Below are 18,550 nucleotides of genomic sequence, written 5' to 3' on the forward strand. Positions count from 1 at the left end.
GCAGTTCAGCCTTCTGTCCAGTGCCTTTTTTAAATGCAGCTGAGTTGCAGCAGTTGTAACACCACACATGTCAAGCCAGGGGCATAACTAGAAATCAGTGGGCCACCTGCAAAACTTTGGATGGGGCCCTAACTTGTGTAACCCCACCAAAGCTTTCTGCACAGGTAAACTGAGAACCAATGTTGTTCAGTTGGCTAGTGCACACTTGCATGTGTTTTCCGCCATGCAGATAAAAACTGACAGAAAAAAATGCATGCAGTGCTTCACTGCTATCAGTCTCTGTGATAAAACATGCATGTTGACACATGGTGTGCAAAGCTCCCAGCTGCAGCTTATTACTCTGGAGCAGAGCTGGCTCTGCAGACTTCTCCAGCACCACTACAGTACACAGCACTTGGGGAGGGGCAGGGGGCTGTACACAAGACCCTGCTGCTTACTGAATAGGGACTGTCTAAAAATCTTTATCTACATAACTTTTTTTATGTCTTCTCAGTGGCTGAGCAAATGCAGTTATTAAAACAATTGTGCAGAGAGTAGATTGTGTTCTCTGAACCCTTGTCAGTCTCTAAGGACAGGGAAAAGAAACTCCTCCCACTCCCCATGGGACCTCCTGCAGCTTCTGGGCCCCCTGCAGCTGCATCCTTTACATGGCCTATTACACCCCTGTGTCAAGCATTGACATGCAGCAGAAGAATGCAACATGCTGGGTGAGTGCAGCAGTGCTCAGATCTCTGTAGTTGTACCGGTTGCTAACAAGCACCTGGCTGGTGCAGCTAACAGGTGGTGACATCACTGCTTGTCAGCTGCCATTTTGAAAGGGCCCTTACTAAGCAGACTTGAGTTTAAGTCTATAAATAGGTGAGTCACTTCATTAAAGTATAGGGGTCAACTTGTACATGAGTCACATGCAACACTGAGTGATGTGTGTACTAATAGTGACATTTCCATTGGCAGCAACTTACCCAGTGGTAAGTGACACTTTGAGGAAAGGAAATGCTAAAACCACTGGTCTGACAGTCCTGGCCTCAACAATTAACAAGGAAAGGGGCAGGGAGGAAATACTGGGCTGCATAAAAGGAGTAAATTATTGTAGCATGGGAGGGAGGGGTAAGAGTATTGGCTGCACTTAAGGGACATGAGGGGTTAATGGCTGCAATGCTGTATGCAGTCATTAACTCCTCTTGAGCCCCAAGTGCAGCCATTAACTTTGCTGGGTAGACCTATACTTGAGTCAATAAAAAAAATCAGCTTAAGACAGTAGAATATTGGAGTAGACTTATACACGGGTTAACTTATATTTGAGGATATATGGTAAGATGTCTCAAACTTGAAGGCTAACTTGAAAGGTTGTAGCTGGACCCCTGGAATGTCAAGGTCTAGCAGGTGAGCATGGCTTGACTAACTCAAAACATTGAAAGTAATCATCTTTTTCTTTAAGATGCGTCACAAACTGAATGCCGCAGGCGCCTCTTTTGGATCTGGATAGATAAGGATTTCTTTGGCTCAAGTCTATGGCAGCTGGAAGCACTGAGTTAGTACCTTTCATTGTCTAGTTCTTCAGAGTAGGGGAGTTGTGAGTTTACTAACTCCCCAATTTGTCCACAGATAAGACTGGCTTTATTGATGTGATGACTCCTCCCAGAGCTGCGCAGTGTGGCTACACCATCACAAATGACGTGTTTGGAAATATCGAAGTGCGGATCTCTTTTCTAGGCTGCTGGGTGAACAATACGGTAGGTTTGGCCTGGCCAGTAGATGGCTTCATGGTCTCTCCTGCAGATCTTCACTGATGTCTCTGTTCTCTCTGTAGAATGACAAGCGGTTTGACGTCTATGTGCAGTTCAGAGTGCTCCAAGATGTTGGTATCACTCTGTACCCACTGAAGATGGCCTGCCAGCCTACAGATGTCTGGGATGACAGGGAAATGGTCTGTGAAGAGAATTACATAGAGGTAAGACATAAAAACCAAGTTGTAGATGTTGCTGTGATTGAAGAACAGGCTCACCTAGACCATACTAGCTTGAGGAGCAGGGCCAGAGCTACCATAGGAAAAAATAGGCAACTGCCCCAGAGCCTGTAGGGGCCCCAAGGTGTCCCTCCCCATGTTAACTGTTGCTCCCCAGGGTCTCTGCAGAGTCTTTAGAGTTGGGAGGTGATTGGGGGAGGGTCAGCAGCCAGCTCTGGGGCCCAGGAGGGAAGTTTGGCTGCAACAAAGGGCCTCTAATGACGCTTTTTGGTCGGGGGGTGTCTGTTGGGGGGGCCCCCAGGCTAATTTTGCCCTAGGGCCCAACTGTTACTTGAACCGGCCCTGTTGAGGAGGGAAGTTCAAAGGGAAAGGAAAATGAGCAGCTATAATAGTATATTGTGTACAGGTGTAGCTTTATATAGCTTAGTAATAAAATCAAACCTGTAAGGAAGAAGCTGGATACATGGGTAGTACATCTCTGTATTGTCTCCTCTGACCATGCTCCTAGTTGCATGTTTCTGCATGCCCAGTAGATCAAAGGTGCATGTCAGGGCTTTTTCCTGCACACAAGTAGCTTTGTAAAACTAAGCATTTGCCGGCCATACTTGTGCATGCTCAGTACAAAGAAGCCTGTACACATTGTATTTGTGTGGTGTGCTTGAGTTCAGCTCTAGTTCAGCTTGAGTTCAAACTGTAATGAGGATATTGAGTGAGACTGCCATATTTTAAACATTACCAGTTGTCATCTGGCAGCCCTGCTGGCCTATTTGGCTGCAGTAGTGTGAATCAAACCAGAAACAAGCATGCAGATTTGTCAGATCTGACTATAATGCAAACACCTGATCTGCTGCATGCTTGTTCAGGGTCTATGGCTAAAAGTTTTTAACGTTAAATAGCGATAAGCGGCAAACTAGCGGCAACACCGTGCACCATTCGCAGGCGCCATTAATTAAGCTGCAATATGCCACTGACTATCATAACTCTTTGCATACTAGCTCCTAAGGCCCCCCTTGAGTATAGGTACACCACTGCATTTGCTTTACATACAGTATACACTAGTGGTTTCAAACGCTAAGCTACAGAGAAGCCTTATTAGGGGTGGGGGACCACTAGCACCAGGGAAGCTTATGGGGGGCACATGGCATGTAAAACTGGGGAGGTTTTTTTTTATTTTTTCTAAATATCTTATTTCCTGATAGGTGTCTGTGGTGAGGATATTTCCAGCTACCATCATTCAAAGTCTCCAGTTGGCCAGCCCTCTGGTAAGTACAGTACATGTGTAGGAGTTACTTGCTGGTAGCTTTATACATGACAGGATTACTGTAACTGCACTGAAAATTTAATTTAAAATGTAGGCAGGGTCTGCCTTTTTGTAAAACTTTTCACTTCCTGATTTAAATTCTAAATTGTATCACAGGTGGAGAAATCTTTAGCAGGTGCAGCACTGCAGAATGTTTGTACAATCCATCAAACTATTAGATATACCCAAATCTTCTGTCCATATACCCTGCCACTGAACCACATGTTGTTGAATGGGTGCATTGGGCTTAAAAGGGGTGCATGATCTGGTCCAGCATTGTCCTGTCAGTGTGGGACAAGTCTGGGTCTCTTTAGTGCATGAACTATAGTTTGCAGTTGTGGGTGGGGCTACAGAACATGAGCTGGCCCCACCCCCTGATGGGTCACTTCCTGTTCTAGAGGAACTACAGATCCTAGCTCCCCAATCCTGTCAAGGCCCATCAACAGTAACAGGAAACCACTCAATCACAGGTGGGGTAATCAGTGTCTCAGCAGAGCTAATTGACTACATCTGTGGATTTCTGCAAAACATGCAGTGTTGGTGGCCCTTGAGGACCGGGTTGGAACACATGTACGTTAAAGGGCGCAGGGTTTTAAACGAGAAGCATGAATAACGTTTTTAAAAAAATTGTGCTATATTTCATTTAAAAATGTCTTAGAGTTAAAAATCACTAAATGTGTATGAAATCAGAATTGTAAAACATTAATCTTCCCTGTGTAAAAAGTGAAATGTATAATTTATAAAAGATTAGTAAGAATGTTACTAAAACTATACTTAACCCTACTGTCACACAGAACCCTCCCTGTACCTACCCCTAGACCCCCCCCCCCCCTGGTGGTGCCTAAACCTAAGACCCCCTGTGATGAGCATTAATAACATTTTAAAATGTTTTGTTTAAAAATATAAATTAAATGTGTAATCATGAGAAGCAGTTATAAAACATTAAAGGGAACCTTAACTGAACACGGGGTAAAGAGTTTCACTTACCTGGGGCTATTACCAGCCCCTGCAGCAGTCCTGTGCCCCCGGAGCCACTCTGGAATCCTCCGATACCCCGCTGTCAGTTTCATTTTTGGCGACTCACCGGCCGGCCGCCATGCATATTTTTGGACACATTCCCTACTGCAATTAGCGCTGTTGCAGACCACAATGCGTACAAAAATACACGTTGTCACATATCTACGCATGCAGAATGCGGCAATGCGCATTTTTCTCCGGCGCCCTTTTTTCCTGTTTGGGCGCCCATTAAACAATATTTATTATGGGAGTGAATGGCGGCACCCTTGTCCACCTGCCTCATGCACCCAAATTTCCTGCTTCCTTGGAACGCTGCTCCAGATGGCAGAAGCATTTTCACAATCATCCACATTCCCTCAAGAGCACCAAAAGTGCAGGGGTTGTAGGTTATTGTGAAAAGGGTTAAGTTGTGTACTTTGTCAGACATCTGAAGACCTCCTTATCTTTATACTCTACTGTTGGCAAACAACATACATAGATTTGGTAAATATGTACAACCAAGATTGTATGGTGTCGAGCTTAAAGGTGGCCATACAATAAAATGATCCAATTTTACAGTAATTCAATAAAAACAATCGCATCTCAATTGAAAGCTTTTTTCATTCGACTGAAATCCAATCTATTTCCTGTTTCAATTTAAATCGATCCGGAATGACAGATTTCTACTACAGATTGTATGGTGTGTTGGATTGCTAGTTTATTAATATATACATACACCCTAGCAATTTTCTGAGTTTCCAATCATTTTTTTATCATAATTGGGGGGGGGGGGGAATTAATCATAGGTGTGGTACATTGGTCATAATTTTGAAATGTTACAATCAGTCAGAAATTGATTGCAATTCTTGAACAGATATTTAAAAAAATTGTCTGGTGTGGCTTTTACTGTACATTATACCAATTTTTGTTTTTCAGTCTGGAATACCTCAGAGATGGCAAGTTGTGTTCACTGTGAATGATACAGTCAACATTATTTCTGCTAAAGATGCTATTTCACGGGGTTATGGAGTCAATGCAACGCTGACCAGAGTGGTGTTCAGAGCACCATACGATATGCCTGAGTCGCAGGTGGTGATGGTAAGATGTTGCTGGAAAAATGGAACTATTACCTCTGCTGTGGTCTTGGATGCATACACAACACGTATCCAGTTTTGATTGGTCAGTGACTGAGCAATTTTGCCACCTGTAGTATAAAAACATATTTTGAATAGGAGCTGATTGTGTAGGTAAACCATTATAATAGAGGTGGTAAGATTGGTCAGTGATAGGCTAATCATAGTTGAAGTGTGTACCTATGTCAGAAGACCTACGTATTGTCTCTGTGCAGCTGCTAGAGTGGCCTGATTCTTGGGATCAATAGGTCATGTGATCTTAAGCTGGACTCTTCCTATGTCGCTAGCTTTGGTAAATGCTGAAAGGGAACCTAAACTGAGGATGTCTTTCTAAAATAGTAGTTGCCTGACTCTCTCCTGCTGATGTCTAATACATTTAGCCACAGCCCCTCAACAGGCATGCAGATAAGGTGCTCTGACTGGATTAGCTGCATGCTTGTTTTAGGTCTGATTAAGCCACTACTGCAGCCAAAGGGATCAGCAGGACTGCCAAGCAACTGGTATTTAAATGGAAACCTCCATATCCCTCAAAGTTCCCTTGAAGCTTAATGAATGTTTTACTAGTTAAAACCTGACACCAACCCAGCTTATTTCAACCAACCAGTGCATTTCTGAAGGCAAGGGAGTAAACTATCCCCTAATGGTCATGTAAGGAGTCCTCTATACTGCTGCAGTTTCTTCAGTCTTTAAAGGATACCACAACTGAAATGTGACATGATGAGAGACATGTTTATGTACAGTGCCTAGCGCACAAATAACTATGCTGTTCCCTTTTTTTTCTCTCTGAAAGTGTTAAATATCAGGTATGTAAGTGGCTGACTCTGTCTTGACACAGACAGGAAGTGACTACAGTGTGACCCTCACTGATAAGAAATTCCTCTTATCTTTTTCTTGCTCTCAGAAGCCATTTTCTGCTAGGAAAGTATTTTATAGGTGGGAATTTCTTATCAGGGAGGGTCACACTGTAGTCACTTCCTGTCTGAGTCAGGACTGAGTCAGCCACTTTAACTTTCAGGCACAGAGAAAAAAAATGAACACGGCATAGGTATTTGTGTGCTAGGCACTGCACACGCGTCTATCTCAACATGTCACATGTCAGTTGTGGTATCCTTTAAGACTTTTTAAAATACTCCAATCATACTAGGCTCTATATAAAGCTTGTTAAATTTCCTTAATCTCCAGATTCCACTCTTGAGCTTTACTCCTCCTGGGAGAGACCCTCTTGTCTAGCTTTGTCACCTCACTCCTGCATCCAGGACTTCTCACAAGTGTTCCCCTCTCCTTTGGAACTTTCCCCCACAGCTTTTCCATCATGCTTATAGCCTGGAAACCTTCTTGAAACATCCTCCCAAAATACCTTTCAGTGCTACCTGTAGTAAATTTTGATACTTTTAATCTAACCCGTGTCTCCAATTCAAAACTTTCCAGATTGTAAACTTTCCAGATTGTAAACTCACAAGGGCAGGGCCCACCCTCCTAGTGCTTCTTATGCTGCTATAATTTATCATACAAATGTGCATCAGTATTGATGTCTCAAGTATGTAGTTGGATTGCAGTATGTCCTAATTCTAGAGTTATGAAGTAGCAGTTCTGAGAAATGTCTATAGGGTTCCTGTAGTGGTCAGGACCTGTTTTGATTCCTTGGATCAATCCTGGATGTGAACATTCCTTTAAGCCATAGGTTTACATAGTAGATCTTCAGTGAAGGATGGGAGTTTGAAGCTCAACTGAGTGGTCAAGCATTATTGCTACCAAGGCTCTACCTGTTCTGTGAAGTAACACTACGTTTCTCAACTAAAAAGGCTGTGTACAGACTTGCTTAGTAACTGGCTGTTACCAATGGACCTACTTGTGGTTGGTTTTATATCGTTTGTTGTTGGGCAGCGGCGTGAGCACTAAGGGCTCATGCCATGGACACGTAGACTTTCAAGTTGCACTGACCCCACCACCCTTACAGGGGAGGGAACTCTGCCTCACCAATACACCCACCATGGTGTGGTGTATGGAGATGTAGAATTAAGTCATCAGTGTCACAACCAAGCCTTGTGCTTGGCCCAAATCTTAGCGGAGACCTGCAGCAAGGCCCATTTCTTTCCCCCAAACTAAGTTGGAAATTGTGTTACCATTTTAAATCTTGACCTTCCTAAATTTTTGCTTTCAGGTTGGAAGCTACCATATTGACCTGATTGTAAGTGATATGAAGTACACACAGACTCTGCTGACACTTGATGTCAACACAACAATGGCCTGTCCAAATGGTGAGTATTCTCTTGCTAGGCTGGTCTTCCTCTACAAAGCTGTTTTGCAAACTTCACCTTAAAGAGGAACTCCAGTGAAAATAATGTAATAAAAAAGTGCTTCATTTTTACAATGTATAAATGATTTAGTCAGTGTTTGCTCATTGTAAAATCTTTCCTCTCCCAGATTCACATTCTGACATTTATTACATGGTGACATTGTTACTGTGGGCAGGTTATTTAGCTGTTTCTAGCGGTAGACAGCTGTAAACAGCCATTTCCTGTCTGTGAACATTGTTACATTGTGGCAGTTTGCCAGGAGTACCACGGTATTCAGAGCCTCTTGTAGGAGGGGTTTCAGCACAATTAGTCACACAGCGCCCCCTGATGGTCTGTTTGTGAAAATCATTCTATTTCGTAAAATGGGTATCAGCTACTGATTGGGATAAAGTTCAATTCTTGGTTCTCTTTAAAGGGCCTTGTAAAATGCTGACCTGGAAAAATCCTGTCTGATTCCAAGTTCTGTTAGATATAAAACCGAATCTGTGGTGGTGCCTCCAGTAAAACAAATGCTTCTGACTTTAACAACTCTGCCTTACACTAGAAGTTTAGTGTACTGCATGAATCTATGGTCCTGAGGGGCTGGTTCAAAAACTGTTTCTAATCAATCCCTTCCAGCAAATAGGGCATAACTTGGGCAATCCTAAGCCCTTTATGAATCTCCCTTGGATACCTTGACTTGCATAGAATGTTGCCTCTTGTGATATCAGACCCATGGTGTGGTGAGAGGCTCCAGCCTCAGTGCGCAGTGTAGGAGGGGGCACAACTCCTCAGCTATTGTTTCAAGTAGAGAAAAATAAGAGAAGGGGATACATGACAGTAACTAGAGATTAAGGTGTTGGGGGCCCTGGGGCACATCTTAGTCTAATAGCAATCAGTATGACAGCTGGGGTGGGAGGGATGGAGGGGGAGCATACTTTGGTGTCTCTCAGCCTTGGGTGCTGGAGGACCTTGTCCTAGCGCTGTATGGGGTATCCAGTCCTGTGTCTCAGATGCAAAAAGGGGTGTCATTAAGGATCAAGATGATGCAAGTATAGTAACTCAAATGTGAACTATATGAAACTTGGACCAATAAATTGACAGGAAGTTAGTCTGGTCCAAATGCTGTTGAAATGTTAGTAAGAATCACCCAGATGTTAAGCTCCACAAGAACTGCTGTGGGAGGAACCGGTTAACAGTATTAATAACTTTACATGCAGTCCTTGTTTCCCCCATATGGACCAGAGCAGTTTTGACATTTTTATCCATGTTTAATCAGGAATGTTATACTTACACTCCCCCCCCCCCCCCCCTTCCCCAACTAACTAGGCTTTCATTGTATGACCTTCTGTTTTCTATGCACTATAAACAGGAAAGGGGGGAATGTTTCGGTTTTACCAATTCCACTTTAAAAATAAGCACGGTTTTGTATTTAAAAAACACAAATTTGTTTGGCTATTTCTGTTTATTGCCACCATAAATTTGCCAGAAACATAAGGTATTTGATTCTGAAATGGTGCTAGTGTAGCTTTCACTATGAACTAAATATTTTTTTATTGGTACAAATCTTATTGGCTCAGTGAACGTATATGCCCTATCACAATTAGTGCTGCAGTATTGCTGGGGTGTGCACAGGAGCAAGCACAATCCTGCACAGCTGTGCTTCAGCTACACAACTTGTATCTACATTCTCATGGCTTAGATGAAGTCACAGGATGTAAATATACTGTAGAAGTGGTTAATATACAGAAAGCTTATAACTTGATGAAAGAGGTCCGCTTCTCTGGTAGAGTAAGTCTGATCTTATGACAGTGCTGGACATAAAAATAGCTCATGCAAATCAGTCTCACAATCACTCCTTAGTCATCATAGCTAAAACAATCTTAAAGAGAACCCGAGGTGGGTTTGAAGAATATTATCTGCATACAGAGGCTGGATCTGCCTATACAGCCCAGCTTCTGTTGCTATCCCAAACCCCCCCCCCCCCTAAGGTCCCCCTGCACTCTGCAATCCCTCATAAATCACAGCCACGCTGCTGACAAACAGCTTGTCAGAGCTGGCTGTGTTTATCTCTATAGTGTCAGTCTGCTGCTCTCCCCGCCTCCTGCAGAACTCCAGTCCCCGCCTGCATCCCTTCCCACTGATTGGAGGGAAGGGACGGGGGCAGGGACCGGAGCTATGCAGGAGGCGGGGAGCAGCCGAGACTGACACTACAGATGTAAAAACAGCCTCACAGCATGGCTGTGGTTTATGGCCAAGTGCAGGGGGACCTTAATGGGTTTGGGATAGCAACAGAGGCTGGGCTGTATGGGCAGATCCAGCCTCTGTATGCAGATAACATTCTTTAAACACACCTTGGATTCTCTTTAAAATGACCACAATTTGTACTAGCTCCACCTCAAGTGGGTGGGCCTAGCTTGAATAGCAGTTAAAGGCAAAGGTTAATACCTCTTTGCCCTTAAAGGTGGTGGATATTTCAGAGAAGACCTAAATACCAGGTTGCCAATACATCATAAAAAGAGGAAAATGGGGACAGAAGGCGTGCATGTCAAATGGGATCATAAAACTTATCTTTAGGATCCCATTTGACATGCATGCCTTCTGTCCCCACTTTCCTTTTTGATGTATTTCTGTCTTCTCTGAAAGCTGGGGCTTTCTTTGTTAGTTGAGCACTTTGTGTATTGTACTTTTATGGATGTTTTGTACATAACGGGTACCTTTAGGGCAAAAAGAGGTATTAACTTCTACCTACAACTGCTAGGCCCACCCACTTGTGGTGGAGCTATACCTGTACAAATGTGGTCATTTTAAGATAGTTTTAGCTATGACTAAGGAGTTATTGTGAGGCTCTGATACATGTGACCTATTGGAAGTCCAGCATTATCGCTTATCAATAAAGATCAGACTTGCTCTACCAGAGAAGCTGACCTCTCTTTCATGGTATCCCAGGGCTTGGCTGTCCATGGTCCTGCTCCCGGTGGGGTTGTGAGTGGTGTCCGTTATCTCATAACTTGATGGCTTGAAGGAAAATGTGGTAGCCTCCATAGCCCTGTTACAATGGTTGACTTTTTGATCACACCTATGTTTAACTAGATTGTCATGCTTTCCAAACTGGGTCCTCTTCTGAGGCTTCTAAAATCTCTCCTTTCAGATCCTCCAGTGGTCCTGGGATCTTTTCTGTCCTGGCAGTCTCCTACCTTCCTTAGTCCGTTAGTGACCGGAAGCATTGTAGAACACACCTTTGCTATGGGCATCAATGGGAAGCTGCTCTCTAATGATGAACTTAAGAGAAGTGTCTACAAACTTGAAGAGCAGCCAGACGGAGTGCCACCAGACACCGTGGCAGTAACTGTACCAATTGGAGCTCCTGGAGGAAACACAGAGGTGGGTTCTCACTGTAGGGTGTCTGCTACTCCTGATTGGTTCCAGAGGCAGAATACTATGAATCAGTCTACTAGGGCAGGACTTCCTCTTGTATAGCGTAGATTCAGTAGAACAGACCTCTAGTCACTCTAAACATTCTTAGACTAAGTATGGTACGCATTTCTAAAAGGCTGAAGATCTTTAGCCAGATAAAAGATATGAAGGCAGCACTCCCAATAGTGGTTAAACTTGCGTTTAATCCAACTGGTAGCTAACTTGTTTCAGGGTTTCCCCCTTCCTCATATGTGGAAGTGGGTGACCCACAGTAGGATTGGCACCATGGACCAGGCTGCTAGTCCTGGTTGAGTGGCTTCTTTGCATCTTGTTTGGACTTTAGCCAGATGACCAAAAATTTCCTCCCAGCTCATATTTTAACAGGAAGTTCCCCATACAGACTTATTTCCTTTTTTTTTTTTTTTTTTTTTTTTATTGGAATCCAGAGTGACAAACTGACATGTACCATGGTTCCCCAAGTTCAGGCATGTCCTTCCATGGCTTGCTGTCTATCAAGGACAGAGCAGGATCATCCACAGGCAACCTAAACAGGTGCTTGGGGCCTAGTGGGTGTAAAGGGGGCCACCTTTGACCTCTCCACTTGAGAGGTTGAGCAAGAGGATAAATCTACTTACTACCTTGCCTAGGGCCCCATTACATGTTAATTTCTGGAGGACCTAATTAGGTCACATCCATAGCTGTAGGGTGTTGGGTTCTGGCCCAGATTTCATACAGATCTAGTAAGGTAACATGACCTCTTGTTACTGACATTGCACCTTCCTCACGTTACACTTCTGACACTGCAGCTGCACTCAACAGGATTTGTTTCTCAATATCAAAGCTCATGGCAGCATTATTGTTTAATCTCTTCTTGTCACTTCGGTTTTTGTTTTTTTTAGAGTGATATCCTAAACAATACATACGTCACAACCTACCGTATAAACTTGATGCTGCAGCGCCAGTGGCTGGGACTGAAGGATGAGGACCCCACCCTCCACACTCATACACAGTACAAGCCGGTGGTCGCACCCATCATCCAGCAGATACCAGTCTTCATAGACCGTAAGTATCTGATCTTGCTCCTGCATTGTTGGACACTACAGGACTGGAGAATGCAATGTCGGGTTTATAACTTGACTGAAGTGCAGCCATGGTGGACTTGCCCTGTAGATCTGGAGTCCAAATTCCTGGTGACCTATAAGGGCTTGTCACTGCTCACCCCAGCCTACATGGGCACAACTGCTCAATCTGCTACAGTGTTCAGTAGAGCCAGAGACCAGGACACTAATTCACAATCGTTATCTGCAATAATGGTACGCTACCCTCACCTACCATTAAGGTGGTAGGAACCTCTCGGCTATTCTTGCCAACAAGAATACTGGTTAACAGCCTAATCTTTATACACCACCTTCCAATATGGTATGGCACCAGAGGGCAGATTCATTCCATGATATAATCAATGATTTGAGTATAAAGCTACAAAATAGTATAGTTAATGATTACTAAAGTGAAACAGGAAACGGCCAGAACCTATAAAATATAAAGGCTTTAAAAATAAAAATCAATGAATAATCAAGTGAAAACTGTCCTTTGTGGATTTGAGATGTACAAGTCCTTAAGGAGTCCAGCATAATGGTCCTCCAATCTGTTTCCATAGTGATGGTAAATATCTTGGTAGTGCAGTCAGATTTAATAACCATAGTGAGGGCAGGTTCTAGCCTGGCCCTCCTGCTTATACAGGTCACCACCCCCTGAAGTTACTGGAGGGAAATACAAAAACAAGAGGGCCTTTAACTTAAAGCCATATCGGGTAAAATACTTAAACAGGGAAGTTTTTAAAGTACCCTTAATGTAACCTACATAGTGGTAACATGCTGTTATACAGATACTAGAAAGTATGAAGGTTGACCAGTAACTACTTTCCCAACTACCTGACAAGAGAATGGTGACTAAGCTTTGAGAGACACTGGTAATGAGCATCTGAAACTAACACTACCTCAGATGTCTGAATAGAGGTGACCACTGCAGCCTAATGTTCCTCCAGTCTAGCCTTCTCCATCCTGGCAATTTTGTAGACCATTACTGTATCTGCCTCTAAGGAAGCTAGACAGGATAGGATTTGGACTAGTTCATCATGACAGAATTTATTTAGCATTGGCAGTCTAAGATGCCTGCATGCATATTTTGCAGTCCTTGCTAGGACATCTTCAAATCATTGAGGCCCCCAATATGACATGGTTTAGTCCAAACCCTGTTTAAGAGCAATCAGATGCCTACTGTAAGTGGCAGCTACATGCAATGCATACCTCAAACTCTTGAGGTAAAGCTGGCCACTAACAGTCCAATGTCAAGCACAAAATCATTCGAGCAATCAAATTCTGATCGGATTGGTTGTAAATCTCAATTGGTGGACACAATCGATTTTGAACAAGTACAAAAGTCGCCTGAAATTTGTCAAATGAAAATTTGGATTTTCTTGGTGGTCATGATAGGAAGCAATGATTGGTTAGTTGATGGTGTAGTAAACGATTTTTTGCTAGAAATTGGACCATTAGTGGCCATCTTAAGAGGAACACCTCCAGACATGCTCCTGTCATGCATACCACAAATCCATAAACTAATTGTCTTAAGGTGGCCACTAATCCAATTTCTAGTGAAAAATCGTTTGAGCGATCAAATTCTGATTGGACAAAAAATCGTTCACTAATAAACTAACCAATCATTGCTTCCTATCTATCACGACCACCAAGAAAATCCAAATTTTCATTCGACAAATTCATTTGGCTGACTTTTTTTTTTTTTTTTTTCACTTGTTCATAATCAATTGTGTCCACCAATGGAGATTATTTACAGCCAATCAGATAAGAATTTCTGATCGCTCAAACTATTTTTCGCTAGAAATTGGACCATTGGTGGCCAGCTTTAGATTTCATAAAACACTGGTCCTCTTATTAGGTTTCCTTCATATTAATGTTTGTAAATAAGCAATCGATAAAAGAGTAATGTTTTAGTCAAACATTTTTAAATTGCATATTTACATCAGTCCTGGAAGAGTAACAGTTGGGCTATGGCTACATGGTTAGCAGTGCCTATTACTATAGGACAAACTTGCCTCTCTATGTGCATATAACACTTAAGCAGCCAATTTAGAGGCTTTGAAATGCTCCAGGCTAATTTAATTTTAGTACCTTATTGTATTTGCCTTCTACTGTAATGTGTATGTATGGGCACTTGTCACTAGGGGCAGTGTGAGACAATGATAGGACTTCTGCTTTCACTCGGCATTTTCTGTTAGTAGAGAGAACAAAGCATTCCAAGAATTTGCAACAAGTTCTGCATTGCACTTAAACAAGAACTCTATATTGAAGCTTCTAAAATAAGAGCGCAATGAAACGGAGCAGTCCTTTCAGCGCAGGAAGATTTGGGCGCAGCCAGTGCCAGCATAGACTATATAATGGGGATTACTTCTATAGCAGCTCTCAGTAACATCGTCACTGTCAGAAGACTGAGCTGACATTGCTCTTAAAACGCAATAATTTGGCCTCCAGCAATAGCTGGAAGCCAAATTATCATTCCCCACCAACCATGGCAGCCTGGAGGGGAATGGTAATTAACACAGCCAGGACTTATGCCATATACCGGCTGTATCCTGCGCCAATTTCAAATGTATGCCAATGAAAAACCTAACTTTTGAAAGGTGCATTGCTGCTCACAACTAATGTGGATTGGAGAGGCAGTAGGCTGCTATAGTCTGTATATGTGTATCTCTGGAGGACAATTTAAGATTTCATGCACCTAGGCTTCAGGAAGAAAAAAAAAGCCTTATCTGGTCTTGGCAAATTTATGTCCTAATGTTTACACCTCTTAACCATGTTCTAACTGAAAGGCCCCATTCACACTTACAAAACTGCCTCCCCCCCCCCCCTCCCCCAAGATTTTGCACGGAAAAATCAATCACTGAACACGGGTGCTTTTACCACAATTGCATTTAGCGCTTCTATAGCACTGAAACACAATCGCCAGGAAATCGCCTGAAAAAGGTGCAGGCGACAAATTTGCTTTTCGCATTTTGCAGCAATTAGCGCAAACCGCCCAAGTAAGAACGGGCCCATAGGGTTTCATTAGCACTTTTAAAAAGTGCTAGCGTTTGAGCGTTCTACCATAATCACAGCAAAACACTCGTGTGAATGGGGTCATACAGATCAGTGGCAGAGTGGAGACATCTGGATGGTTGATCTGGTCATACTTTTATTCCCTCAGATACCATCAAAGAGGGTGGCTACTTCAATGTGTCTCTTGGTAACTTCTATTCCGATGTCAGCCTGAAGTCTTTCGTCCTAGACCATGTTCCTGTGCCACTGACTGTGCTGACTCCAAGAGGGATGACTGTCATGACTGCTGTGAACCCCAACAACACACAGGTCTTCTACCTCACTGTGCCATTCTCTGATCCTCTGGTGGAGAAAAAGGTAACCAATAGAACTAGGAAGTGCTGTCTTCCAGAGGCATAGCTAGAGATTTGGGGGCCCCATAGCAGAATTTGGCACTTGTAAGCAATGCTACCCTATAGGATATGTTGACAGGCCAATATAGATTCCTATGCAACATACACTGCAGTCTATGGCCATGGAGGAAAAACAGGAAAATGGCTTACACCAACTACTGCTTGGGCCCTATAGCCAGCATTACTATGGCAGTTGCTACACCCTTGCTGTCTTCCAAAGTAGTGTCAATTGGAAGACTGCAAGGGTGTAGCAAAGTGTTTAAGAATTTTTGAACTTTGAGAACTGAATTGTAACTGCAACCGCTGGCACTTGTCCTTGCTAGTGGAAAAGGGCCCTAAAGCTGAATTTAAAGATCTATAAATTTAATCTCTCATGCACCTTGTGCAAGCTTTAGGGCTCATTCACACTCGGGCAGGGTGCACATCACATGAAATGCTGTGTTTCTGCAGCCCATAGACTTCATTTAGTGGCAAAAAGCAGCATTTTCAACAAAGCTAGTGTTTCTGCTGTGTGCACCTAGCCTGAGTGAGTTTTGACTTGCTGCACATAGTGTGCATTTTACATAGGACCATGAGTCCATAGACTTAAGGTGGCCATACATTAGAAGATTTTGGGCAGATTCGACAGACAAATTTTATCTCTAATCTAATTAGAAGTGTCTCTTGGTCAAATCTTCCCATACACTACAGGCCAATTCCCGTCCCGATTTTTCAGTATGAAATCAGGGAATCGGCTGAGCCCGCCACGTCTGCCCAGCTGCTGCCTCCAAAATGTATAAATGTAGTGCGCATTTATACATAATCTGTCCTGTAGCAGCTTCTGCTTGGTGTCCATCCATCTCACCAGGTAACAGCCAAATACACATGAGTGGTGCATACATCTGACATCAGACACTATGCGCCACCAGCATTTATGCGGAAGCCAGCAAGATGGACAGAAACCGCAAGGTGGCTGAAACCTGACAGGTCATGTATGAATGCACACACTAAATAAATTTATACATTGCAGCAGGTTTCGTCGCTTGTTGACAATTCAGCCGCTGCACACCTGACCTACCAACTTCAGCCTGACCTCTTCGAGCATGCACGATTGACTGGCCAATCTCTGTCCTTTAATTGGTTGCTTTGTCGGTTGGAAATGCGCTGGCCAGCACAATTTTCATCCCATTCAATTAGAATAATCGAATTAGATGGTCAGCTAATGTGTGCCTGCATAACTGTTGGTGTGAATGATAAAGTAAGTTTCTGTGCATTTCAACTTGTCCAGAGTGATTAACTCATAGAAATGCACAGCAACTCCAACCATTCGTGAGGTTTGTTCATGCATTTCAACTCGCTGACTAAAATGTGATTGTAAACATGGGCAGTAATTAACACCTTAATACAATTTGTGTGGCTATTGTAAATCAGCACAGTTGTACACAACATAGGCAATATTTCTCTCCATAAAATTCCATAGTATATGACCCCTCTTGGGGAACTATTACTAGCCTCCCCCCCCCCCCCCCCCAGTATATGCTTGGGTTCAGAGGCCTCAGTCACTTTACCTAACTGGTTTTAGGAAAGGACTTGCTCTGCAGGGTCTCTTTAAATGACTAAGACATTTGGAGGAATTGGTTCTGAGATTAGTAGTAACGTTCTACGGGTAGGTACAAGGCCGTAGCAGATATCCAGTGCAGAGGCCAGACCAGCTGGTGGCAAGCACCAGAAAACACAAGCTTGTTCTTTGAAAAGAAAATATGGTCAAGACCCATAAACATATTCAGCTAGAACATACCAGGGACATATTACCTTATTTTGGAGTATGGGTCCTTATGCAGGCTATATGAGTGTGCAGTGTCCTGTCAGTCACATGACTACAGGAGCCAATAGCCGGTTTCTGTAAGCTTCTACAGGTGATTGACAGATACGACATGATTATTATACACCCCTCAGATGTCACATTTTAACTCTTTAGAGGCTAGTATATAAATCTAGGCTGGAGCTACAGAGCTCGCTTTGTTTCCACCTTCCACCTTCAAGCTTCAAACTTCAACCTTCTATTAACTTCCATTACCTGTATGCTGTATATACTTAAAGGATACACGAGGCGAAAGTAAACGAATGAAAAAACGATTGTATCTATCCTTCTCCTAAAAATGACTTTTCAAGATATTCCAGTATTTTATATTTAAATCTACTTTAAAAGTTTTCTGTTTTTGCTCAATGACACATTCATTGAAGTATTCCAGAGCTAAACTATTGACCCTTATCTCTTTCCTGCTCTCAGAAGTCATATTTTGCTAGGAAAGTGTTTTTATAGTTGGAATATCATATCATATTAGTGAGGGTCACACTGTAGTCACTTCCTGTCTGAGTCAGGACTGAGTCAGCCACTTCCATACCTGATATTTAACCGTTTCAGGCATAGAAAGAAAAAATGGAACACAACATAGTTTGTGTGCTAGGCACTGTACATACCCATGTCTATCATGTCAATTCGGGTATCCTTAAGTGCAACTAGCATAAATGTACCATAAGAGCTTGGTCTAGTCACAAGGGATAGGCCAAGTTTGCATGGCATGCATAAGATTCTACAGACTGATTGCTGAACACATTTGTATCCTTTTCTGAATAAAGCAATCTAATCTTCGTTACCTCAGCAAACTCCTTAAAGGGGCAGCAAAAAACTGTAAAATTTAAAATATGTGCAAACCTATACAAATAAGTACACTTTTTTTCAGACTAAAATGAGCCATACATTACTTTTCTCCTATGTTGCTGTCACTTACAGTAGGCAGTAGAAATCTGACAGGTTTGGACTAGTCCATCTCATTATAGGGGATTCTCAGGGATATATTTGATTTCAAAATCACTTGGTGAATGGCAGTTGCTCTGTCCAACTGCCAAAAAACTGTAGAGCAGGGAAGCTGGTCAGCATCATTGTTTGAATCCTTTTTAGGGAATATCTTTATAAAG

General features: G+C 42.8%; 1 protein-coding gene and 1 long non-coding RNA gene across 3 annotated transcripts in view; one reads left to right on the forward strand and one right to left on the reverse strand.

The window, feature by feature from the left end:
• LOC137562537 (uncharacterized) overlaps window positions 1-18,550 on the forward strand; it is a 36,800-nt gene that overhangs the window by 3,424 nt on the left and 14,826 nt on the right. For both annotated transcript variants that reach the window (XM_068273968.1, XM_068273969.1), the window contains exons 3-11: window positions 1,439-1,531; window positions 1,606-1,733; window positions 1,811-1,951; window positions 3,166-3,228; window positions 5,199-5,360; window positions 7,557-7,653; window positions 10,823-11,055; window positions 11,988-12,150; window positions 15,349-15,557. In XM_068273968.1, coding sequence (XP_068130069.1) covers window positions 1,439-1,531; window positions 1,606-1,733; window positions 1,811-1,951; window positions 3,166-3,228; window positions 5,199-5,360; window positions 7,557-7,653; window positions 10,823-11,055; window positions 11,988-12,150; window positions 15,349-15,557 — 1,289 coding nt within the window. The remainder of the gene's footprint in view (window positions 1-1,438; window positions 1,532-1,605; window positions 1,734-1,810; window positions 1,952-3,165; window positions 3,229-5,198; window positions 5,361-7,556; window positions 7,654-10,822; window positions 11,056-11,987; window positions 12,151-15,348; window positions 15,558-18,550) is intronic.
• Window positions 1,277-18,461, reverse strand: LOC137562540 (uncharacterized). Its single transcript, XR_011030133.1, has 2 exons — window positions 18,364-18,461; window positions 1,277-1,929 (listed from the first exon to the last, which is right to left on the reverse strand). It is a non-coding gene; the product is annotated as an uncharacterized lncRNA (long non-coding RNA).

The sequence above is a fragment of the Hyperolius riggenbachi genome, chromosome 3 (assembly GCF_040937935.1).
Source record: "Hyperolius riggenbachi isolate aHypRig1 chromosome 3, aHypRig1.pri, whole genome shotgun sequence".
In the NCBI taxonomy this organism is placed as follows: domain Eukaryota; kingdom Metazoa; phylum Chordata; class Amphibia; order Anura; family Hyperoliidae; genus Hyperolius; species Hyperolius riggenbachi.